General features: G+C 31.6%; 2 protein-coding genes and 1 long non-coding RNA gene across 6 annotated transcripts; 1 reads left to right on the top strand and 2 right to left on the bottom strand.

Moving 5' to 3' along the window:
• Window positions 1-208: 208 nt before the first annotated feature.
• On the bottom strand, window positions 209-3,060 carry LOC130015177 (uncharacterized). The gene is made up of 2 exons (XR_008790209.1): window positions 2,937-3,060; window positions 209-522 (listed from the first exon to the last, which is right to left on the bottom strand). It is a non-coding gene; the product is annotated as an uncharacterized LOC130015177 (long non-coding RNA).
• A 3,404-nt stretch (window positions 3,061-6,464) lies between these two features.
• LOC126666911 (uncharacterized) lies at window positions 6,465-21,662 on the bottom strand. Of its 4 annotated transcripts, XM_050359819.2 has the most exons (5): window positions 21,522-21,662; window positions 20,243-20,341; window positions 18,026-18,846; window positions 7,314-7,335; window positions 6,465-6,555 (listed from the first exon to the last, which is right to left on the bottom strand). In XM_050359819.2, exons 3-4 carry the CDS (start codon window positions 18,843-18,845, stop codon window positions 7,325-7,327), a joined length of 831 nt encoding a protein of 276 aa, XP_050215776.1. In that variant the 5' UTR covers window position 18,846; window positions 20,243-20,341; window positions 21,522-21,662; the 3' UTR covers window positions 6,465-6,555; window positions 7,314-7,324. The 4 variants fall into 4 exon arrangements, 2 of the variants coding, with proteins under 2 accessions (XP_050215776.1, XP_050215774.1); XM_050359817.2 differs by lacking the exon at window positions 6,465-6,555 and having other exon boundaries at window positions 7,022-7,335; XR_008790092.1 differs by lacking the exons at window positions 6,465-6,555; window positions 18,026-18,846; window positions 20,243-20,341; window positions 21,522-21,662 and adding exons at window positions 13,991-14,089; window positions 15,195-15,335 and having other exon boundaries at window positions 7,022-7,335.
• Window positions 21,663-25,710: 4,048 nt separating this feature from the next.
• Window positions 25,711-26,355, top strand: LOC126670236 (ethylene-responsive transcription factor ERF098-like). The gene has a single exon (XM_050363917.2). The coding sequence runs from the start codon at window positions 25,747-25,749 to the stop codon at window positions 26,131-26,133; it is 387 nt and encodes a 128-aa protein (XP_050219874.1). The 5' UTR covers window positions 25,711-25,746; the 3' UTR covers window positions 26,134-26,355.
• The last annotated feature ends 594 nt before the right edge of the window (window positions 26,356-26,949 follow it).

Here is a 26,949-nt window from a genome sequence, read left to right as displayed (position 1 = left end):
ACCCGATTTCTCGAGTCGCGACCGGCGCTAGGGAATGGGAATTTTGGTTCCAAAACCCGTAGCAAGCCTAAAATTTACTTAAAAATTTTTCGCGTTTATAAATTGTTTTAAAACTTAAGTATTTCATTTTCAAAAATTTGGCAGTATAACGGTTGTACTTTTAACTAACCAACACCTGTAAAATCTCAAACCACGTCGCACAACAGACTTGTACAACCGCACACACATATATATAAATATCGCTAAGTATCATTCTAAGCATTTACAAAATACATATATTAAGCGTTTTAAACTAAAGCTACCTCTGATGTTTGTTTGTTAATCAGAAAACGAGGCCTAACAAAAGGATATAGACATGAGCGGTTACTAAACCAAAATACAATAAACCGCTAATAGGACCTCGACAAAAGTATACGTCTGAACTACTGCAGCGCTAGAGAGTCAGAAGCTGTACACGCAAAACGTAAGGAGCCTTCCGAAACAAGGAGTGGAGGCTCGACCTGATCGCTATCTACTGAACGCCTGAAAAATTTAGAAATCAACGGGTCAGACATAGTTGAGTGAGTTCACAATTTACTATCGCTATTATAATTAAAACCGAGGTCGCATTACTAAACAAATACATTTTTCTTTATAACCAATCGAAAACTCACAATAAACATAACTTGGTAATAAACGTAAATTAAACATATTTTAATAACAACGATAGATTAAACATATTTTGATAATAAACTTAAAAATATAGTTTAATGACTTCCAATATCGGATCCGTATCGAAACCCTAAACCCAAGTGCTACGGACTTATTGGACATAATTGATAATAATCACTTTTCAATTATATCGTCCGAGTGGCCGGGTCCCGAGATAATTCGACCGAGTTACCCGCTACCACGTGGCATAGTCCCGAGATAATTCGACCGAGTTACATCATGCCACTACTTAATCCCAAGTTGTGGGTCCCGAGATAATTCGACCGAGTTACCCACGAGACACAGGTCCCGAGATAGTTCGACCGAGTTACCTGGTGTCTCAATTTTCTTTTTGTCCTCCTTAATCCATTAATCGATCGATATTCATAATTAACCATTTCAAGATATTGACCATAGACGCCTAGACTCGTATCAATTCTGGTGATCACACAGCCTATTGACGCCCAATAGGTAGCTCGTTTCCCCACGGATCACTTATTGGGTCTAATAAAACTTCACATAATAAATATATATTTAAATAAAACTATTAAGGTAACAAGTACTTTATTAAGCGTTTATAAACTTCTTGTATAAATAAACATTCTTTATTATACGCCCCATACTAATTAAAACAATATGCATCTTTTCGAAGGCGTAACTACAATATGGCACTAATTGTTTTTACTCATAATACTCTTAAATAAATCAATGAACATAATAATTCGATAACAAAGTAGAACGTAAAATATTAAAATTTCAACTTTATTCGTATGCGACCCTTTTATACGATATAATGTACTTTAAGTGTTTATAGGATAAAATAGGTTATTAATAAAAAATTATAACTTATACTTTTGAAACTACACTAATGAAGTCTTAATAATACTAGAATTATTTTTATAAGTAAATATGTAGGTTCTTGAATTAAAGCGTTCAATAATTAAATTCATGTAACCATATTCATATAAAATAACAATAACGAGAGTAAATCGCGAACTCACCTTGATCGCTTAATCCAAATTTTCCAAATGTAAAATATAATATAGCCCGTTGCTTAACTCCAATTCCTCTAATTCTCCAATCCGATAAAGCGTAGAATCTATAATACGAACAAGTGCTAAATTAACATTTTAACTCATAAAACTATTTCACTTTTACAAACTTTCGCTTTTCTATTCAAGCGCTTACGCTTGACTTGGCTCTAAATCCATCCATTTTTATTCTTGCCTTCTTAATATCCTATTTAACCAAGTCGACTTACTACGTAATAAATCTTGTAATCAAACATTTTCAATCCCTACATATTAAACACTTAAGCTAAATCCCAACTTACTTTATTTTATACTTTAAATTCTACATTCAAGCACTTAGGCTTGATTTTAATTTATGTCATAATCCACATAAATCCCCAAATTCTAAAATCATTCTTTAAACCTCCTCACTTAAATTAAATTTGCTTAGACATTACAAACCTCATCCTTTTAAAGTTTTACATTTAATAACAATTTTATGATATAATCCATTTAACTTCCATTTGAAAATTATATATCAAACTTATTAAAATTTTCAATTTCAACTCTACATTAACGCTTAAATTAACCTTTTTAAAATTCAGAAAATACCCCAATTACGGAAAATTTCCGGCGGCACGCAGGTCCGGAGCGACCGGCTGGTCTGCCCATTGAGCAGACCAGCTGGTCTGCTCCTTAAGAGCAGCCGGTCTGCTCTTTTTGAGCAGACCAGGTCTGCTCTTTTAGAGCAGACACAGGCCTGCTCTTTTAGAGCAGACCTCGCCTGCTCTTGTTGAGCAGACTTGGGTCTGCTCAACAGAGCAGACGGGTCAGGCCGCCACGGCCTGACCGGTCTCTCACCGGCCACCATGCCTCCGTCAAAACCCGACTCCAATTTCCGGTTTTCAAAAATCATAATTTTGTGATAATTAGAAAATTTCCAGCTTTTGAAAATCATGAGTTCTCTAATACTAATTGATTAAGACTCATCCCAATTCAATTTTTTATTAGATTAATCTAATCCAACTTTTTAATCCCTATCAATACTTGTTTAACCATAATATCATTACTTAAACCCAAAATTTCCAGCCCTCAATTCACAATTTTACTAGCCTCAAACTTAGTAATTCATCATCTAATGTTAATTCTTAACACATGCAACTAGAAACCCAATTGAACACTTATAAAATTTTAACATAAAATCTTGATTTTCATCCATGGATTAAGGATTCTTACCTCTAATTTCAGCTTCAATTGGATGCTAGATGACCAATTTAATCCTTCTTAGAAGTGGGTCCTTAAGTTTGAAACTAAATCATGAACCCTATTTTCTCCATGTTCTTGAATGTAGAAGGTTGAAGATGAATGTTATGAGAGATTGAAGCTTTTGGAAATGCTATGTGTCTAGACTTTAGACTTCAAAGAAAAGATATTGGGCTTACTATTTCAAATGGGCTCTTTTAATCCAATCCTCAAACTTAACCCAAATCACTTAATCTCTTATTTCCACTTATTTATAATTTAAGATCCATAATAATTAATCTTATTAATTAATCACGTCGCTAACTTTCTCGGGCTAATTCCAAACTTTGTTCGATTATAAATTATACGGACTATATTTTTTTTTTTCTTTTATTCCAAAATATTAATTGTCGCCTTATCCTCAAAATCTATTGTTTAGCCGTATAATTTATTAGCCACGCTTAAACCCGTATTTTAAAATAATATTCCAAATATTTTTGGATTCTCTTTGAATAATCCAAATGACAAAATTTACGGATATTATTTAAATATCCATTTTAAAATTATTTATTTCATTTAATGGGAATTTTCTCCAATTTTCCCATTAAATCTCAATATGCTTATCTCGATATCCAAATACGAGATAAAATTTAATTCCAACTAACTTTATCTAATATATAGTCCAACTTTATTAAAATTAATCCCTCGTCAAAACGCCACTTTCCGCCTCCTTTACGGAAATTCCCTCATTTTAGCTCCCTTTGGCTTAAATAATATATTTAATCCAATTAAACATTTCTCCAAAAATGCGGGGCATTACATTCTTCCCCCCTAAAAAAAAATTCGTCCTCGAATTTTCTTATAATGCTTATCATCCAATTATTTTAATATCAACTTTTCCTTTGGTAGTGCTCACTACTTCCGCCATTCCCTTAAGGCACAATCTCATAAAATATTTTATTCTACGATTTTCTAAAACTTATACTTATTTTGTATTATGTAATCCATGCATCACGTAGTTAGTTTTCCAAACTAACTAAAATTCACTTTTTCTTAATTTTGTAAACTTTAGGTTTTTAGCCCACTTCAGGCCACAAAACCAACATTTAAAATCTATCCAAATTTTAATCTATCACTTGAAACTCATTCTATGTAACACCGTCTACAACTTTCATTTTGGTCCCAAGTCCGAAATAACGCCTCTTGGGATCGGAAATTGATCCAGAATTGGCTTTCCTATGTAGGTTTTAAACTTAGGTTTCCTTTAACTTATAGGCTTACTTAAGGGTATATGTTTGCCTGCTTGCCTAAGGCAGGTCTCGCTTTCTGAAATCGATATGGGTTTGTCGTTATCCTTTACGACATACCCCCCTTGGCGTGTCATTAATAGGTTTTACGAAAAATCTCGACGAGCACGCCCAAAATTGCTTCCAAAGAAGCTGTCTTAGTCTCTTATTTAAATTTTCCTTTTTCTTTTCTTAAATTTAATAACTCCCTTCTTAATAGTAACTTTAATAGTAACTTTTAACTATTAAATAAATCACTTAAAATTACCTATTGTTTATTATATTCTTTAAATACACACTTTACACTTCATTTCTATTTTCCACTTTTCGTTTTGACTTAATTTAAATTTGACACATTTGATGCGTCAGACATTATTTATGTATTGTCAGCCTTTAGCTCCAAAACTTTCTTGAACTTTCCCTCGTCCATTATAACTTTCATGATTAGCCACTTTGCTCATACTATCTTTTGTTCTCATCGATTTTATTTCCTATTTCATTTTATTATAATTAACAATTCGTAATTTATTTTATGTCAAGTTCTAAAAAAAAAATTCCGTACATTCTTAGAGGCTCCATCCTATTTGATTCTAAATATTTGTTCTTTCGAATTTACTAATCATAGTTATTATCGTCACAGAGTCTTTTGTCCGAATTAGCTTACACATTTTGAAATAGCTCAAACACTTTCACTTTGCCGGCAATTTCAACTTTTCTCTTCAAAATCATCGTAAATCACTTTATCGATATTGAAAATTTTTTAGTACAATTGCGCCACAGAGTGATGACACCTCTCATCACTAAAGAGTTGCAATTTCAAATCACTTTTCTTTGGAATATGCATATGTATGATGCATGATCTATTGTTTTTAAAAAAAATTGTTTTATATATAAAATATATATACATATACTAATGTCAATATGACTTTATGGTGATTTGAATGACATGCCTCATGCAGGGTCTGCGCACAATTGTACCATTAAAAATCGTAAAATAGTTTTATAATAACAAACTTGTAAGTCCTCCAGACTAAAACTCCGTGACGTTCCTATTTTTGTTTACTTATACCAACTAAATGAGTTATGCTTAACTCCCTCGCCTAAGCATTATATTATTCAATTTGTCAAATTATGGCTTATTAGATTTTCATTATTGGCCGTTTGTTATTCTTTAACATAAAGCTATAATTTATCTCATTATTTTCGTTTTAATTTTAAAATAAATCCCACTATGCCATTCTTGTACGATTTACTTTACTATCTATTATTCGTACTATAATCCTAATCATATTTTATTTAATAAATTATGCGATTCTTAGCTTTAGTAATTTTTTATGCTAAGTTTAATTCTACTAACTGAATTTCCTTCTTTAAGGCAACATACTTAAGGGTTCTACTTAATTAAAATTCCTTTCAATTCACGCTTTTTTATTTACGCATCATTTTACTTGTCCTATCTATTAACATTTATCATAAACATAAGTTATGCACATATTTAAATAATACCTGGTGCGGCTTGACCAGGTGCCCTACGTCCTCGACGCACTACCCTCATCCTAGGTCCTCTAGCTCGCCTTGGAGCGTTAACTCCCCTAGCTACCGATCCGGAAGCTTCATCTCTATGGACCGGAGACACTGGCCTCTCACGAGGGAAGTAAAAAGGCTGGACAGGATTATCATTCCACTCACGCTCACTTACTATTTCCGCAGCCCTACTAGCTAATGATCCCATATGTTCATCTGTGAAATCAAACAACTCAGCAAAGTCCGGTCCTAAGCCTCTAACTTAGCGACGGTTCACTTCCTCATTATCCCTACCAGTTTGCGGAACCGCTTGCATCATACGAAGAAACTCACTAGTGTAAGTTTCTATAGAGAGCACACCCCTAGAATAGGTGTTCAACATTGCTCTGAGGCTATTCAAACTTGCCTCCGCCTGATTGGCCCTCAAAGCCGCTACTTCTCTATGATCACGATACCTATGAGTCTCGGACCAAAACTGCCCGCTCCTAAACACCTCAACGTCAGAGTCTTCAGAAGGATCTTCCGATGGATCCTCTTCTTGTTCACTTTCCTCACTAGGCTCTTCCTCCTCCTCTACAGGTAACTCTTCAGGTGTTACTGATCTAACCCGAGCTTCAACTCTTCCATTTCCATTATTCATAACCCCATTCTGATGGATTTCTGGCGATCCTTCGCCATCAGCTAAAAACCCATTTTGATGGACTTCAGGTGGCCCACCATTGCCTAGCCTAACTTGTTGAGCAGGAGGCGCTTCCTCCTCATCAGACATTGCATAAACTCGTGCTCTCCTATATCCAGGCATACTACAATATAAACAATTTCACGATAAGATACTATACACATTCTAAATCGTTATTCACACACAATATGCATAATTTAATATGTTATACCTAGCACTAGTCTATATTAATATTTCATACCTAAAACACATTAAGAATTTATAACAATAACGATTTCAAAACAAGACATGACACAAACCCTATGCTGCAGTAGTTTCCTAGGTAGACTCTCCTAAAGCAGTGGTATCCGGGACCAACTGCTCTGATACCAACTTTGTCACGACCCGATTTCTCGAGTCGCGACCGGCGCTAGGGAATGGGAATTTTGGTTCCAAAACCCGTAGCAAGCCTAAAATTTACTTAAAAAATTTTCGCGTTTATAAATCATTTTAAAACTTAAGTATTTCATTTTCAAAAATTTGGCAGTATAACGGATGTACTTTTAACTAACCAACACCTGTAAAATCTCAAACCACGTCGCACAACAGACTTGTACAACCGCACACACATATATATAAATATCGCTAAGTATCATTCTAAGCATTTACAAAATACATATATTAAGCGTTTTAAACTAAAGCTACCTCTGATGTTTGTTTGTTAATCAGAAAACGAGGCCTAACAAAAGGATATAGACATGAGCGGTTACTAAACCAAAATACAATAAACCGCTAATAGGACCTCGACAAAAGTATACGTCTGAACTACTGCAGCGCTAGAGAGTCAGAAGCTGTACACGCAAAAAGTAAGGAGCCTTCCGAAACAAGGAGTGGAGGCTCGACCTGATCGCTATCTACTGAACGCCTGAAAAATTTAGAAATCAACGGGTCAGACATAGCTGAGTGAGTTCACAATTTACTATCGCTATTATAATTAAAACCGAGGTCGCATTACTAAACAAATACATTTTTCTTTATAACCAATCGAAAACTCACAATAAACATAACTTGGTAATAAACGTAAATTAAACATATTTTAATAACAACGATAGATTAAACATATTTTGATAATAAACTTAAAAATATAGTTTAATGACTTCCAATATCGGATCCGTATCGAAACCCTAAACCCAAGTGCTACGGACTTATTGGACATAATTGATAATAATCACTTTTCAATTATATCGTCCGAGTGGCCGGGTCCCGAGATAATTCGACCGAGTTACCCGCTACCACGTGGCATAGTCCCGAGATAATTCGACCGAGTTACATCATGCCACTACTTAATCCCAAGTTGTGGGTCCCGAGATAATTCGACCGAGTTACCCACGAGACACAGGTCCCGAGATAGTTCGACCGAGTTACCTGGTGTCTCAATTTTCTTTTTGTCCTCCTTAATCCATTAATCGATCGATATTCATAATTAACCATTTCAAGATATTGACCATAGACGCCTAGACTCGTATCAATTCTGGTGATCACACAGCCTATTGACGCCCAATAGGTAGCTCGTTTCCCCACGGATCACTTATTGGGTCTAATAAAACTTCACGTAATAAATATATATTTAAATAAAACTATTAAGGTAACAAGTACTTTATTAAGCGTTTATAAACTTCTTGTATAAATAAACATTCTTTATTATACGCCCCATACTAATTAAAACAATATGCATCTTTTCGAAGGCGTAACTACAATATGGCACTAATTGTTTTTACTCATAATACTCTTAAATAAATCAATGAACATAATAATTCGATAACAAAGTAGAACGTAAAATATTAAAATTTCAACTTTATTCGTATGCGACCCTTTTATACGATATAATGTACTTTAAGTGTTTATAGGATAAAATAGGTTATTAATAAAAAATTATAACTTATACTTTTGAAACTACACTAATGAAGTCTTAATAATACTAGAATTATTTTTATAAGTAAATATGTAGGTTCTTGAATTAAAGCGTTCAATAATTAAATTCATGTAACCATATTCATATAAAATAACAATAACGAGAGTAAATCGCGAACTCACCTTGATCGCTTAATCCAAATTTTCCAAATGTAAAATATAATATAGCCCGTTGCTTAACTCCAATTCCTCTAATTCTCCAATCCGATAAAGCGTAGAATCTATAATACGAACAAGTGCTAAATTAACATTTTAACTCATAAAACTATTTCACTTTTACAAACTTTCGCTTTTCTATTCAAGCGCTTACGCTTGACTTGGCTCTAAATCCATCCATTTTTATTCTTGCCTTCTTAATATCCTATTTAACCAAGTCGACTTACTACGTAATAAATCTTGTAATCAAACATTTTCAATCCCTACATATTAAACACTTAAGCTAAATCCCAACTTACTTTATTTTATACTTTAAATTCTACATTCAAGCACTTAGGCTTGATTTTAATTTATGTCATAATCCACATAAATCCCCAAATTCTAAAATCATTCTTTAAACCTCCTCACTTAAATTAAATTTGCTTAGACATTACAAACCTCATCCTTTTAAAGTTTTACATTTAATAACAATTTTATGATATAATCCATTTAACTTCCATTTGAAAATTATATATCAAACTTATTAAAATTTTCAATTTCAACTCTACATTAACGCTTAAATTAACCTTTTTAAAATTCAGAAAATACCCCAATTACGGAAAATTTCCGGCGGCACGCAGGTCCGGAGCGACCGGCTGGTCTGCCCATTGAGCAGACCAGCTGGTCTGCTCCTTAAGAGCAGCCGGTCTGCTCTTTTTGAGCAGACCAGGTCTGCTCTTTTAGAGCAGACACAGGCCTGCTCTTTTAGAGCAGACCTCGCCTGCTCTTGTTGAGCAGACTTGGGTCTGCTCAACAGAGCAGACGGGTCAGGCCGCCACGGCCTGACCGGTCTCTCACCGGCCACCATGCCTCCGTCAAAACCCGACTCCAATTTCCGGTTTTCAAAAATCATAATTTTGTGATAATTAGAAAATTTCCAGCTTTTGAAAATCATGAGTTCTCTAATACTAATTGATTAAGACTCATCCCAATTCAATTTTTTATTAGATTAATCTAATCCAACTTTTTAATCCCTATCAATACTTGTTTAACCATAATATCATTACTTAAACCCAAAATTTCCAGCCCTCAATTCACAATTTTACTAGCCTCAAACTTAGTAATTCATCATCTAATGTTAATTCTTAACACATGCAACTAGAAACCCAATTGAACACTTATAAAATTTTAACATAAAATCTTGATTTTCATCCATGGATTAAGGATTCTTACCTCTAATTTCAGCTTCAATTGGATGCTAGATGACCAATTTAATCCTTCTTAGAAGTGGGTCCTTAAGTTTGAAACTAAATCATGAACCCTATTTTCTCCATGTTCTTGAATGTAGAAGGTTGCAGATGAATGTTATGAGAGATTGAAGCTTCTGGAAATGCTATGTGTCTAGACTTTAGACTTCAAAGAAAAGAGATTGGGCTTACTATTTCAAATGGGCTCTTTTAATCCAATCCTCAAACTTAACCCAAATCACTTAATCTCTTATTTCCACTTATTTATAATTTAAGATCCATAATAATTAATCTTATTAATTAATCACGTCGCTAACTTTCTCGGGCTAATTCCAAACTTTGTTCGATTATAAATTATACGGACTATATTTTTTTTTTCTTTTATTCCAAAATATTAATTGTCGCCTTATCCTCAAAATCTATTGTTTAGCCGTATAATTTATTAGTCACGCTTAAACCCGTATTTTAAAATAATATTCCAAATATTTTTGGATTCTCTTTGAATAATCCAAATGACAAAATTTACGGATATTATTTAAATATCCATTTTAAAATTATTTATTTCATTTAATGGGAATTTTCTCCAATTTTCCCATTAAATCTCAATATGCTTATCTCGATATCCAAATACGAGATAAAATTTAATTCCAACTAACTTTATCTAATATATAGTCCAACTTTATTAAAATTAATCCCTCGTCAAAACGCCACTTTCCGCCTCCTTTACGGAAATTCCCTCATTTTAGCTCCCTTTGGCTTAAATAATATATTTAATCCAATTAAACATTTCTCCAAAAATGCGGGGCATTACAATGTATCTTAAATTTTATTTTCTAGTAAGTATTACTAAGTGTCAACAAAAATCGGAGCAATCCTTAAAATAACTAAGTGTTACTAACACTACAAGAAACTTGATTTTTGAAAACGTGAATTGTCGTTGTGAAAACCTAAAATATGGTTGTTAAAAGTTTTTAACAACGACAAATGTGGTTGTGCGTGTTGGCGTAATGTAATTTTTTTATAACGACTTTTTTAAATAATGGTCGTTGCTATAGGTTTTACAAAATCTATAAGATTTGTTGTTAAAAGTTATTAGTAACTATAAAAAGTCGTTGTCAAAACATTATAATATTGATTATTATTTTAATATGTTATATAATTTTATAATTTTATAATTTTTATAATTTAAAATACAATTATTATTAAAATTTAATATTTTTTATTTTTTGATTGATATATTACAACAAAAGTAAAAATTATTTATATAGTAAAGGGTGGATTTCTTTTATAGTGAGAATGCATCATTCTCATTTCACTTATTTTTAATGTGGGATTTTAACTATTTCTTCTTTCTTTTAGCAACGAAATTATTTGTCGTTGTGAAATGATAATATTTAAAAACGACACATATTAAATCGTTGGTAAAGCAAATAATTTACAATGACATGATTAGTCGTTGTAAAATAATTATCTTTAAAAACGATATAAATTAAGTCGTTGCTAAAAGTATAACTTTTAATAACGATTTTATTAGGCATCGTAAAATAATTATATTTAGAAACGACATTAAAATAATCGTTATAAAAGGTATATGTATTGTAACGATTTTTATGGTCGTTGTAATAGACCGTTGCTAAAACTCACTTTTCTTATAGTGTAAGTGTCAATAAAAATTGAAGCAATCCGTTAAATAACTAAGTGGCACCAACTTTAAGTATTACTAAGTGTCAGCAAAAATCGAAGAAATCGAAGCAATCCGTAATTTATATATATGTGTGTGTGTGTGTGTGTATTATATTTAACTTATACATGAAACGAACAAATTATTACTTCCGCACTTTACTTCTGTATTTTAATTTTTTTTTTCAAATAACTATTTTTTTCAATAATTTTTTTAATTATTTTAAAAAATAATTGTTTAAGAAATAATTATTTGGAAAAAGTAATTATAAAAATATTTTTTTATAATTCATTCTTGATAAGTAATTTTTTCATTTTTTTTGAATTAATTAATTTTTAGCGACTAATATGTAATCTGTCTGAATTGAGTGGCGCGTTTTGAATCCGCCGCTAAATGTGCGAAAGAAATTGGCGGGTGTTATCCCGCCATTCGCCGTAAAATATTATTTGGTACATTTAGCGACAAATTCAAAATACATCGCTCAATTTAGACGTATTACATATCTGTCACTAAAAATTAATTATTGTTTGCGTTTTCTTCTGATTTTGTTCTTAATTTTGAACTTACTGGTGCATATGACTACTCGTTTTTTTAAGATTAATTCTGCTTTGACGAAGACTATTAGATAACTCCATTTAAAAAAAATAATAGAATTGGTTATATATTTATATCAAATAAATTAATTTATAAATGAAATAAAATTTAAAACAAATTTGAGCCAAATAAAATATAATTTTAAATATAATATTTTGGTACACATCATTAATTAATTTTAATTTTTATTATCCACTAATTTTACAAATCCTAAAATTCTGATATTGTTATTCCTTAAACACAGTTTGCTATTGAACCCATTGTGTTTAAGTTTTTTTTTTATATATTTATTTGATAATATATTTTTAAAAACGCTCCTTTTCTCCAATAATAATAAGAGAATTTGTAAAAATATTATATTTTTAATTTTATTTATAAAGAATATTTCAATTTTTAAAATTTATTTTTTTACTATTTTTTAAAATATTATTTTTTACTCTATCGATTTATGAAAATATTTTATTTTTAGTAATTGTTTTAGAAACGGTTGCAAAATAAATTTTTTAATTTTTTTGATAAATATAATTATAAGTTGTGCTTTTAAAAATTGTTTGAGAAATATTTTTCTCGAAAATGGTCGCAATTGTGTACCTAGAAATCGTTTGAAACAGTAATGTGCGCGTAATGTGTGCGTGAGTAAAAAAGTAGACATTTCAGATTAAATTTAACAAATATTGTTTTGAGGAAATTACACCATTTACTAAAAAAAATAAAAATAATTACAAAAGTATATGTTGACTTTTTTCATTTACAAAAATATTAATAATATTTACAAAAGTACAAAAAAATAAAAAATAATATCAAACATGTCACGACCCGATTTCTCGAGTCGCGACCGGCGCTAGGGAATGGGAATTTTGGTTCCAAAACCCGTAGCAAGCCTAAAATTTACTTAAAAAATTTTCGCGTTTATAAATTATTTTAAACCAATCGATAACTTACAATAAACATAACTTGGTAATAAACGTAAATTAAACATATTTTAATAACAACGATAGAATAAACATATTTTGATAATAAACTTAAAAATATAGTTTAATGACTTCCAATGTCGGATCCGTATCGAAACCCTAAACCCAAGTGCTACGGACTTATTGGACATAATTGATAATAATCACTTTTCAATTATATCGTCCGAGTGGCCGGGTCCCGAGATAATTCGACCGAGTTACCCGCTACCACGTGGCATAGTCCCGGGATAATTCGACCGAGTTACATCATGCCACTACTTAATCCCAAGTTGTGGGTCCCGAGATAATTCGACCGAGTTACCCACGAGACACAGGTCCCGAGATAATTCGACCGAGTTACCTGGTGTCTCAATTTTATTTTTGTCCTCCTTAATCCATTAATCGATCGATATTCATAATTACCCATTTCAAGATATTGACCATAGACGCCTAGACTCGTATCAATTCTGGTGATCACACAGCCTATTGACGCCCAATAGGTAGCTCGTTTCCCCACGGATCACATATTGGGTCTAATAAAACTTCACGTAATATATATAAATAAAACTATTAAGGTAACAAGTACTTTATTAAGCGTTTAAAACTTCTTGTATAAATAAACATTCTTTATTTTACGCCTCATACTAATTAAAACAATATGCATCTTTTCGAAGGCGTAACTACAATATGGCACTAATTGTTTTTAATCATAATACTCTTAAATAAGTCAATGAACATAATAATTCGATAACAAAGTAGAACGTAAAATGTTAAAATTTCAACTTTATTCGTATGCGACCCTTTTATACGATATAATGTACTTTAAGTGTTTATAGGATAAAATAGGTTATTAATAAAAATTATAACTTATACTTTTGAAACTACACTAATGAAGTTTTAATAATACTAGAGTTAGTTTTATAAGTAAATATATAGGTTCTTGAATTAAACATTCAATTCATATAAAATAATAATAATAACGAGAGTAAATAGCGAACTCACCTCAATCGCTTAAATCCAAATTTTCCAATTGCAAAATATAAACTAGCCCGTTGATTAACTCCAATTCTTCTAATTCTCCAATCCGATAAAGCGTAGAATCTATAATACGAACAAGTGCTAAATTAACATTTTAACTCATAAAACTATTTCACTTTTACAAACTTTCGCTTTTCTATTCAAGCGCTTACGCTTGACTTGGCTCTAAATCCATCCATTTTTTATTCTTGCCTTCTTAATATCCTATTTAACCAAGTCGACTTACTACGCAACACATCCCGTAATCAAACATTTTCAACCCCTACATATTAAACACTTAAGCTAAATCCCAACTTACTTTATATTATACTTTAAATTCTACATTCAAGCACTTAGGCTTGATTTTAATTTATGTCATAATCCACATAAATCCCCAAATTCTAAAATCATTCTTTAAACCTCCTCACTTAAATTAAATTTGCTTAGACATTACAAACCTCATCCTTTTAAAGCTTTAAGTTTGATAACAATTTTATGATATAATCCTTTAACTTCCATTTGAAAATTTATATATCAAACTTATTAAAATTTTCAATTTCAGCTCTACATTAACACTTAAATTAACCTTTTTAAAATTCAGAAAATACCCCAATTACGGAAAATTTCCGGTGGCACGCAGGTCCGGAGCGACCGGCTGGTCTGCCCATTGAGCAGACCAGCTGGTCTGCTCCTTAAGAGCAGCCGGTCTGCTCTTTTTGAGCAGACCAGGTCTGCTCTTTTAGAGCAGACACAGGTCTGCTCTTTTTAGAGCAGACGGGTCAGGCCGCCACGGCCTGACCGGTCTCTCACCGGCCACCATGCTTCCGTCAAAACCCGACTCCAATTTCCGGTTCTCAAAAAATCATAATTTTGTGATAATTAGAAAATTTCCAGCTTTTAAAAATCATGAGTTTTCTAATACTAATTGATTAAGACTCATCCCAATTCAATTTTTTTTTATTAGATTAATCTAATCCAACTTTTTAATCCCTATCAATACTTGTTTAACCATAATATCATTACTTAAACCCAAAATTTCCAGCCCTCAATTCCCAATTTTACTAGCCTCAAACTTAGTAATTCATCATCTAATGTTAATTCTTAACACATGCAACTAGAAACCCAATTGAACACTTATAAAATTTTAACACAAAATCTTGATTTTCATCCATGGATTAAGGATTCTTACCTCAATTTCAGCTTCAATTGGATGCTAGATGACCAATTTAATCCTTCTTAGAAGTGGGTCCTTAAGTTTGAAACTAAATCATGAACCCTATTTTCTCCATGTTCTTGAATGTAGAAGGTTGAAGATGAATGTTATGAGAGATTGAAGCTTCTGGAAATGCTATGTGTCTAGATTTCAAAGAAAAGAGATTGGGCTTACTATTTCAAATGGGCTCTTTTAATCCAATCCTCAAACTTAACCCAAATCACTTAATCTCTTATTTCCACTTATTTATAATTTAAGATCCATAATAATTAATCTTATTAGTTAATCACGTCGCTAACCTTCTCGGGCTAATTCCAAACTTTGTTCGATTATAAATTATACGGACTATTTTTTTTTTTTTTTATTCCAAAATATTAATTGTCGCCTTATCCTCAAAATCTATTGTTTAGCCGTATAATTTATTAGCCACGCTTAAACCCGTATTTTAAAATAATATTCCAAATATTTTTGGATTCTCTTTGAATAATCCAAATGACAAAATTTACGGATATTATTTAAATATCCATTTTAAAATTATTTATTTTATTTAATGGGAATTTTCTCCAATTTTCCCATTAAATCTCAATATGCTTATCTCGATATTCAAATACGAGATAAAATTTAATTCCAACTAACTTTATCTAATATATAGTCCAACTTTATTAAAATTGATCCCTCGTCAAAACGCCACTTTCCGCCTCCTTTACGGAAATTCCCTCATTTTAGCTCCCTTTGGCTTAAAATAATATATTTATTCCAATTAAACATTTCTCCAAAAATGCGGGGCATTACATTCTTCCCCCCTTAAAAAAAATTTGTCCTCGAATTTTCTTATAATGCTTATCATCCAATTATTTTAATATTAACTTTTTCTTTGGTAGTGCTCATTACTTCCGCCATTCCCTTAAGGCACAATCTCGTAAAATATTTTATGCTACGATTTTCTAAAACTTATACTTATTTTGTATTATGTAATCCATGCATCACATAGTTAGTTTTCCAAACTAACTAAAATTCACTTTTTCTTAATTTTGTAAACTTTAGGTTTTTAGCCCACTTCAGGCCACAAAACCAACATTTAAAATCTATCCAATTTTTAATCTATCACTTGAAACTCATTCTATGTAACACCGTCTACAACTTTCATTTTGGTCCTAAGTTCGAAATAACACTCCTTGGGATCGGAAATTGATCCAGAATTAGCTTGCTAATGTAGGTTTTAAACTTAAGTTTCCTTTAACTTGTAGGCTTACTTAAGGGTATATATTTGCCTGCTTGTCTAAGGCAGGTCTTGCTTTCTGAAATCGATATGGGTTTGTCGTTATCCTTTCCGACATACCCCCCCTGGCGTGTCATTAATAGGTTTTACGAAAAATCTCGGCGAGCACGCCCAAAATTGCTTCTAAAGAAGCTGTCTTAGTCTCTTACTTCAATTTTCCTTTTTCTTTTCTTAAATTTAATAACTTCCCTTTTTTTTTTTTTTTTTAAATCAATACAGTTCCAAAATTTGGGGTATTTAATGGTAATTTTTTAACTATTAAATAAATTACTTAAAATTACCTATTGTTTATTATATTCTTTAAATATACACTTTATACTTCATTTCTATTTTCCATTTTTTTCGTTTTGACTAAATTTAAATTTGACACATTTGATGCGTCAGACATTATTTATGTATTGTCAGCCTTTAGCTCCAAACCTTTCTTGAACTTTCCCCCGTCCATTATAACTTTCATGATTTAGCCAATTTGCTCATACCATCTTTTTGATCTCATCGGTTTTATTTCCTATTCCATTTTATTATAATTAACAATTCGTAATTTATTTTATGTCAAGTTCTAAAAAATTCCTTACATTCTTAGAGGCTCCATCCTATTTGATTCTAAATATTTGTCCTTTCAAATTTACTAATCATAATTATTATCGTCACAGAGTCTTTTGTCCGAATTAGCTTACACATTTTTGAAATAGTTCAAACACTTTCGCTTTGCCGGCAATTTCAACTTTTCTCTTCAAAATCATCGTAAATCACTTTATCGATATTGAAAATTTTTAGTACAATTGCGCCACAGAGTGATGACACCTCTCATCACTAAAGAGTTGCAATTTCAAATCACTTTTCTTTGGAATATGCATATGTATGATGCGTGATCTACTGCTTTTTTTTAAAAAAAAATGTTTTATATACAAAATATATATACATATACTAATGTCAATATGACTTTATGGTGATTTGAATGACATGCCTCATGCAGGGTCTGCGCACAATTGTACCACTAAAAATCGTAAAATAACTTTATAATAACAAACTTGTAAGTCCTCCAGACTAAAACTCCGTGACGTTCCTATTTTTGTTTACTTATACCAACTAAATGAGTTATGCTTAACTCCCTCGCCTAAGCATTATATTATTCAATTTGTCAAAATATGGCTTATTAGATTTTCATTATTGACCGTTTGTTATTCTTTAACATAAAGCTATAATTTATCTCATTATTTTCGTTTTAATTTTAAATTAAATTTCACCATGCCATTCTTGTACGATTTACTTTACTATTTGTTATTCGTACTATAACCCTAATCATAATTTATTTAATAAATTATGCGATTCTTAGCTTTAGTAATTTTTTTTTTTTATGCTAAGTTTAATTCTACTAGCTGAATTTTTTTCTTTAAGGCAACATACTTAAGGGTTCTACTTAATTAAAATTCCTTTCAATTCACGCTTTTTATTTACGCATCATTTTACTTGTCCTATCTATTAACATTTATTATAAACATAAGTTATGCACATATTTAAATAATACCTGGTGCGGCTTGACCAGGTGCCCTACGTCCTCGACGCACTACCCTCATCCTAGGTCCTCTAGCTCGCCTTGGAGCGTTAACTCCCCTAGCTACCGATCCGGAAGCTTCATCTCTATGGACCGGAGACACTGGCCTCTCACGAGGGAAATAAAAAGGCTGGACAGGATTATCATTCCACTCACGCTCACTTACTATTTCCGCGGCCCTACTAGCTATTGATCCCATATGTTCATCTGTGAAATCAAACAACTCAGCAAAGTCCGGTCCCAAGCCTCTAACATAGCGACGGTTCACTTCCTCATTATCCCTACCAGTTTGCGGAACCGCTTGCATCATACGAAGAAACTCACTAGTGTAAGTTTCTATAGAGAGCACACCCCTAGAATAGGTGTTCAACATTGCTCTGAGGCTATTCAAACTTGCCTCCGCCTGATTGGCCCTCAAAGCAGCTACTTCTCTATGATCACGGTACCTATGAGTCTCGGACCAAAACTGCCCGCTCCTAAACACCTCAACGTCAGAGTCTTCTGAAGGATCTTCCGATGGATCCTCTTCTTGTTCACTTTCCTCACTAGGCTCTTCTTCCTCCCCTACAGGTAACTCTTCGGGTGTTACTGATCTAACCCGAGCTTCAACTCTTCCATTTCCCTTATTCATGACCCCATTCTGATGGATTTCTGGCGATCCTTCGCCATCAGCTAAAAACCCATTTTGATGGACTTCAGGTGGCCCACCATTGCCTAGCCTAACTTGTTGAGCAGGAGGCGCTTCCTCCTCATCAAACAGTGCATAAACTCGTGCTCTCCTATATCCAGGCATACTACAATATAAACAATTTCATGATAAGATACTTTACACATTCTAATTCGTTATTCACACACAATATGCATAATTTAATATGTTATACCTAGCACTAGTCTATATTAATATTTCATACCTAAAACACATTAAGAATTTATAACAATAACGATTTCAAAACAAGACATGACACAAACCCTATGCTGCAGTAGTTTCCTAGGTACACTCTCCTAAAGCAGTGGTATCCGGGACCAACTGCTCCGATACCAACTTTGTCACGACCCGATTTCTCGAGTCGCGACCGGCGCTAGGGAATGGGAATTTTGGTTCCAAAACCCGTAGCAAGCCTAAAATTTACTTAAAAAATTTTCGCGTTTATAAATTATTTTAAACCAATCGATAACTTACAATAAACATAACTTGGTAATAAACGTAAATTAAACATATTTTAATAACAACGATAGAATAAACATATTTTGATAATAAACTTAAAAATATAGTTTAATGACTTCCAATGTCGGATCCGTATCGAAACCCTAAACCCAAGTGCTACGGACTTATTGGACATAATTGATAATAATCACTTTTCAATTATATCGTCCGAGTGGCCGGGTCCCGAGATAATTCGACCGAGTTACCCGCTACCACGTGGCATAGTCCCGGGATAATTCGACCGAGTTACATCATGCCACTACTTAATCCCAAGTTGTGGGTCCCGAGATAATTCGACCGAGTTACCCACGAGACACAGGTCCCGAGATAATTCGACCGAGTTACCTGGTGTCTCAATTTTATTTTTATCCTCCTTAATCCATTAATCGATCGATATTCATAATTACCCATTTCAAGATATTGACCATAGACGCCTAGACTCGTATCAATTCTGGTGATCACACAACCTATTGACGCCCAATAGGTAGCTCGTTTCCCCACGGATCACATATTGGGTCTAATAAAACTTCACGTAATATATATAAATAAAACTATTAAGTTAACAAGTACTTTATTAAGCGTTTAAAACTTCTTGTATAAATAAACATTCTTTATTTTACGCCTCATACTAATTAAAACAATATGCATCTTTTCGAAGGCGTAACTACAATATGGCACTAATTGTTTTTAATCATAATACTCTTAAATAAGTCAATGAACATAATAATTCGATAACAAAGTAGAACGTAAAATGTTAAAATTTCAACTTTATTCGTATGCGACCCTTTTATACGATATAATGTACTTTAAGTGTTTATAGGATAAAATAGGTTATTAATAAAAATTATAACTTATACTTTTGAAACTACACTAATGAAGTTTTAATAATACTAGAGTTAGTTTTATAAGTAAATATATAGGTTCTTGAATTAAACATTCAATTCATATAAAATAATAATAATAACGAGAGTAAATAGCGAACTCACCTCAATCGCTTAAATCCAAATTTTCCAATTGCAAAATATAAACTAGCCCGTTGATTAACTCCAATTCTTCTAATTCTCCAATCCGATAAAGCGTAGAATCTATAATACGAACAAGTGCTAAATTAACATTTTAACTCATAAAACTATTTCACTTTTACAAACTTTCACTTTTCTATTCAAGCGCTTACGCTTGACTTGGCTCTAAATCCATCCATTTTTTATTCTTGCCTTCTTAATATCCTATTTAACCAAGTCGACTTACTACGCAACACATCCCGTAATCAAACATTTTCAACCCCTACATATTAAACACTTAAGCTAAATCCCAACTTACTTTATATTATACTTTAAATTCTACATTCAAGCACTTAGGCTTGATTTTAATTTATGTCATAATCCACATAAATCCCCAAATTCTAAAATCATTCTTTAAACCTCCTCACTTAAATTAAATTTGCTTAGACATTACAAACCTCATCCTTTTAAAGCTTTAAGTTTGATAACAATTTTATGATATAATCCTTTAACTTCCATTTGAAAATTTATATATCAAACTTATTAAAATTTTCAATTTCAGCTCTACATTAACACTTAAATTAACCTTTTTAAAATTCAGAAAATACCCCAATTACGGAAAATTTCCGGTGGCACGCAGGTCCGGAGCGACCGGCTGGTCTGCCCATTGAGCAGACCAGCTGGTCTGCTCCTTAAGAGCAGCCGGTCTGCTCTTTTTGAGCAGACCAGGTCTGCTCTTTTAGAGCAGACACAGGTCTGCTCTTTTAGAGCAGACACAGGTCTGCTCTTTTTAGAGCAGACCTCGCCTGCTCTTGTTGAGCAGACTTGGGTCTGCTCAACAGAGCAGACGGGTCAGGCCGCCACGGCCTGACCGGTCTCTCACCGGCCACCATGCTTCCGTCAAAACCCGACTCCAATTTCCGGTTCTCAAAAAATCATAATTTTGTGATAATTAGAAAATTTCCAGCTTTTAAAAATCATGAGTTTTCTAATACTAATTGATTAAGACTCATCCCAATTCAATTTTTTTTTTTATTAGATTAATCTAATCCAACTTTTTAATCCCTATCAATACTTGTTTAACCATAATATCATTACTTAAACCCAAAATTTCCAGCCCTCAATTCCCAATTTTACTAGCCTCAAACTTAGTAATTCATCATCTAATGTTAATTCTTAACACATGCAACTAGAAACCCAATTGAACACTTATAAAATTTTAACACAAAATCTTGATTTTCATCCATGGATTAAGGATTCTTACCTCAATTTCAGCTTCAATTGGATGCTAGATGACCAATTTAATCCTTCTTAGAAGTGGGTCCTTAAGTTTGAAACTAAATCATGAACCCTATTTTCTCCATGTTCTTGAATGTAGAAGGTTGAAGATGAATGTTATGAGAGATTGAAGCTTCTGGAAATGCTATGTGTCTAGATTTCAAAGAAAAGAGATTGGGCTTACTATTTCAAATGGGCTCTTTTAATCCAATCCTCAAACTTAACCCAAATCACTTAATCTCTTATTTCCACTTATTTATAATTTAAGATCCATAATAATTAATCTTATTAGTTAATCACGTCGCTAACCTTCTCGGGCTAATTCCAAACTTTGTTCGATTATAAATTATACGGACTATTTTTTTTTTTTTATTCCAAAATATTAATTGTCGCCTTATCCTCAAAATCTATTGTTTAGCCGTATAATTTATTAGCCACGCTTAAACCCGTATTTTAAAATAATATTCCAAATATTTTTGGATTCTCTTTGAATAATCCAAATGACAAAATTTACGGATATTATTTAAATATCCATTTTAAAATTATTTATTTTATTTAATGGGAATTTTCTCCAATTTTCCCATTAAATCTCAATATGCTTATCTCGATATTCAAATACGAGATAAAATTTAATTCCAACTAACTTTATCTAATATATAGTCCAACTTTATTAAAATTGATCCCTCGTCAAAACGCCACTTTCCGCCTCCTTTACGGAAATTCCCTCGTTTTAGCTCCCTTTGGCTTAAAATAATATATTTATTCCAATTAAACATTTCTCCAAAAATGCGGGGCATTACAAAACATACGGTGTATACTGTGGGTATAATGTTAGTATACTAATAAACTAACATTATATCAACATTGTACCAAAACTATACCAACATTATACATACTGAGATTTTATTAATATTAAATAAAAATTTACCAAAATTACATCAAATCGTTTACTGAAAATTAAATTAGTAATATACCAAAATTATACCATCAGTATACCAAGAGTACAAATTTTTTTTTTCATTACCAACTATAGTGAAAAATACACATAAAAAAAAATACATGTTATCAACTAGAAAATATATATAAAAATTTATAATCAATATACCAAAAATATACTGAAATTATACCAATAATAAACCAAATATTATTTTTAAATTATCTGATTTATAGTTTTAATATTCCAAAATTATACCATAATTATACCGACATTATACAAATCGTACTTTTGTAATTAATTTTCATTTTTTGATACTTTTGTAATTAATTTTAAATCAGTCGTATTTTTGTAAATAAAAAAAGTTTACAGATACTTTTGTAAATATTTTTAAAATTTTAGGTACTTTTGTCATCGTCCCTATTGTTTTTAGGTATTTTTATAAAGATTCCCCTTAATAATATTATTAATTGAAATTGCTAAACATATATGAAGCATTTGAAGATAAATTGAAGCCCATCTTCGCTATAACGGTCCATCTTAGGCCCGTGTTTCTTAAAATTTACACAGGCCCACCATTTTGCAAACGGGTGTTTACATAAATATTAAAAAATAAGAAATATTTATTAAAAAATACAAAATACAAATTTTTATATTTATAATAGTATAATAATTTTTTAAAAACAATTTTAAAAATATGATTTCTTTTAATATTAAATTCTGAATTTTTAAGTTTTGTATATATTAATTATACATTTTGTATATATCTGAATAATAAATGTATATTTTTTTAATTTTGTATATATTTATTATAGTTAATACAAATTTGAAAAATACATTAAAATTTTATTCAAACCGAATAAAATCTCAATTAGCCGTAGAAAACCCGTCTTGTATTTTCAAGAAACTGAAGGGCATAGAATTGTACGGTTCGTAAAAATGATGTCTATGTAATTCGATCACGGAAAACATATATGCATAAGTACGGTAGAAAAAAAATTGGTAGTATTTTCTGGCGTATAATTTCTTGGCGCTTATTTAATATATGATTCATAACGCTATTTCCTCTTGGATTATTTTGATAGTTTTATCTAGCATATATTATGTAATGCACGTGCAGAACTATGTCGGTAGGCTGCCAAATATTTTTCTCGAATTACAAAGCGCCAGTTATGCGAATGCGATAGGATTCTACCGAGTTTAACCGAATGCAAAGTTTACAGACATGATAGGTGGATACCAGCCACAACGGGTACTTCCAAAAGAAGGACTAATGAGCCTTATAAAAATACATTATTTTTCTATAACTCCGAGACTACATACGCTGTACGCTTCAAAAGCTATAGTTAAACATATAAAGTGGCATATGATATAGAGAATAGTATGATTAGTCATTCGTCTGACTCGCCAGTTTGGAAACACTTGAATGAACTACACAAAAAATTTGCAGCTAATGTCTCAAAAATCAGAGTGGGGTTATGTACCGATGGGTTTCAACCATTTGGTTGCTTTGGGCAACAATACCCATCATATATGACATTTAATTATGTCCCGTGTCACGCATTTAATGAATGATTTATAATCCTACATGGCAAATTAGGTTCACACAAGAATTTCTCGTCCAACTGAGGGGTTTGAATTTCAGGTTACGCTAACGTAAATGTCCATCTTGAGGCTCGAAATACATTAAAGGAGTATCAAGAGATTCGGTTACACTAGGGTTTTTTTTGAGCATTTTCCCAGTTATCTTTAACACTCTCCCTCAAGTATAACCGGAATTGGACATCGGTTGCACTTGAAATGGAAACTCCTCCTCAAATTGTAATTGTGATTTAATACGCACGTCGGTCGGGGCCACTGGAACTGGACATCCAGACGGATAACCGAATAATTAAAAATCCGAGTCAGACACATACTATATTAGAACTATTATTTAATTAATCAGTAAGAATAATTAATTTTATATAAGTGAGAATGTGACAACCCACATGCTTATGAAATGTGTCTAAATTTAACCATGACCTAATAATTAATACTAGTTAATAGGTGGTTAAACCTTCGCAGTTATAAATCCATTTATATATCCTAATTAAGGAGAGATTATATTCTGAAAAACTAAAATCTAAAAAGTTATAAATTTGAAGGAAAAAAATTAATCTGTTACACACAAACTTTAATTATAACCCACATTACCCACAATTTACAAACAGTAACTCCTCCTCTTTTTAACAATAAGATACTTAAAATCCACGTTATTATTTATTATAATTGTAAGTTTTAATTATATTTAAATTACTTTATTATTTATGTATTTATTATTATTTATAAATTTATAATATTTAGTTTTTATAATTTTTTTTATTATTTACACGTTTCTCCTAATACTTTTCTATTTTTTATATTTTGAAAGAATACGTTTCGCTGTTTTTATTTTGTTTTATTTGCATACAACATAGTCAGTTGATGCACATTATACTCATACTGTATATTTTTATGAGTATGTTGAATTACATATTCATTTATGAGTATGATCGGATACATATATATTTGCTTGGAAGATAATATTCAGATGTACATTATACTCATGCTTTTTTTATATATAAAAATATTTTTTCATTTTTTCATTTATAATATGGATTATTCTAAAAGAAAGTCATATGTCTATCACTGCTCATACCCCTTTGAAGGCATTGTGTCTTTATATTGTTGATCTATCCAAAATGTTGTCATTTCCACTTTACTCCTGTAGTCATTCGAACTTTATGTATCCAAAATGTGCATATCGGCCATGTTAATACAATGACCGAATATATATTATATAAAGAATAAAATGACATTATGCATGAATGGTCGTCGAAATACCTTAACATTTTGAAATAATATAATAATCCACGTGATAATTTAGGGCGTTTCATAATATGATGAAGTAATCAAATATAGGTATTGACATTTGCTAGTGACATACACTGTTACTTGAGCATCAACCGTCAAGATCATATATATTCTCACATTAAAGAAATATAGAATCAGAAACCACATTTTAAAAATATTTAATTAATTTCTTTTTCCCTCCATCATTTTAAAATGGTAGTTTTCTGGTCAATCACTATACATTTATATAGTCAAATCCACAGAATTGAAAGAATTAAAATCAACAGAAACTTTTATTCCAGAATCCAAATATACATTATATATAAGCTATCAAACTCTCATTTTTAGAGCAACCAAATTTAAAAATAATAAGAAAAGACATTGTCTATCAAAAGTAGGTTTGAATATGGAAGGCCCTAACGACAGGAAGGAGATAGAAGCAGTGCGATATCGAGGTGTTCGAAGACGGCCATGGGGAAAATACGCGGCGGAGATTAGAGACCCGTCGAGACATGGAACAAGACTGTGGCTAGGAACATTTGATACTGCGGAGGAGGCGGCTCGTGCATACGATAGGGCAGCATTCAACTTGAGAGGTCATCTTGCGGTTCTTAATTTTCCGAATGAGTATTACTCTCAAATTTCAGGGTATTGTCCTCGTCCTCGGACTCAACAAACCGGAAGTTCTTCGTCGTCTAGAGGGCAAGAAAGGCAAGTTTTCGAGTTTGAGTGTTTGGATGATGCGGTGTTGGATGAGCTTCTTCAATCAGATGATGATGAGAAGAAAAAATAAATAAACACAAGATTCAGCATTTTTATGTCTAGGGTTTTTCACCTTTGACTTGCTTGCTTCTTGGATTACTCTAGCTATCATAAGGCTAGCTTTTATGTATACATATATCCATTAGATTTTAATCTGATGAGTGCTAGATTTTAGTTTTGGATGTTCGCCCTGCTAAAATATATATATGAGATGAATAAGATTTTCAAGAAATTTACAGTTTAAGATTTTCTATATGATTATGCATGCATTATCTACATGCATATTATTTTTGATAATGAGAAAGCGCTTATCTGAGTAGAACCTACATTGACAAAATGTTGTCTAACTCGTATACCATCTGAGTTATAAGTCATCGGTCACATGCATATTTTGGGTATTTATTTTATATGGATTTTTTTAGAATTATATAGTTTAAAATATTAAACTAGAAAAAATAGAATAGTTCATTTTATTTTTTTTCATTGAAGTTTCAATGAATTTGTGCTTCATTGAGAAATAGTTTATTTTTTCATATTTCTTTCATTCCTAATTACATGTCTTTTTGAAGTGACATACAAATTAAGAAAATGAATAATACATAATAATTTTGCTAGACTATTTTCAAATAGGGTGCATATTAGGGGAGTATTCCTATTTCTTTTATTTGATTTCCTATATTTATAATATTGAGAACAATGTAATAATTGAGTGTGAGGTGCGTTTTGTGTTTTGTGTTTTTAGCTTGTTTTTTAAGTTTTGTCGAATTACATGGCCATAGTGCGTTTCGCTTTGCTTAATTTTAAATTTGTATAATAATGAATCAACCTCAATTTTAATTTTTTTTAA

This window comes from Mercurialis annua, linkage group LG2 (genome assembly GCF_937616625.2).
Source record: "Mercurialis annua linkage group LG2, ddMerAnnu1.2, whole genome shotgun sequence".
Taxonomy (NCBI): Eukaryota; Viridiplantae; Streptophyta; class Magnoliopsida; order Malpighiales; family Euphorbiaceae; genus Mercurialis; species Mercurialis annua.
This window is presented reverse-complemented; position numbering and strand designations above follow the sequence as displayed.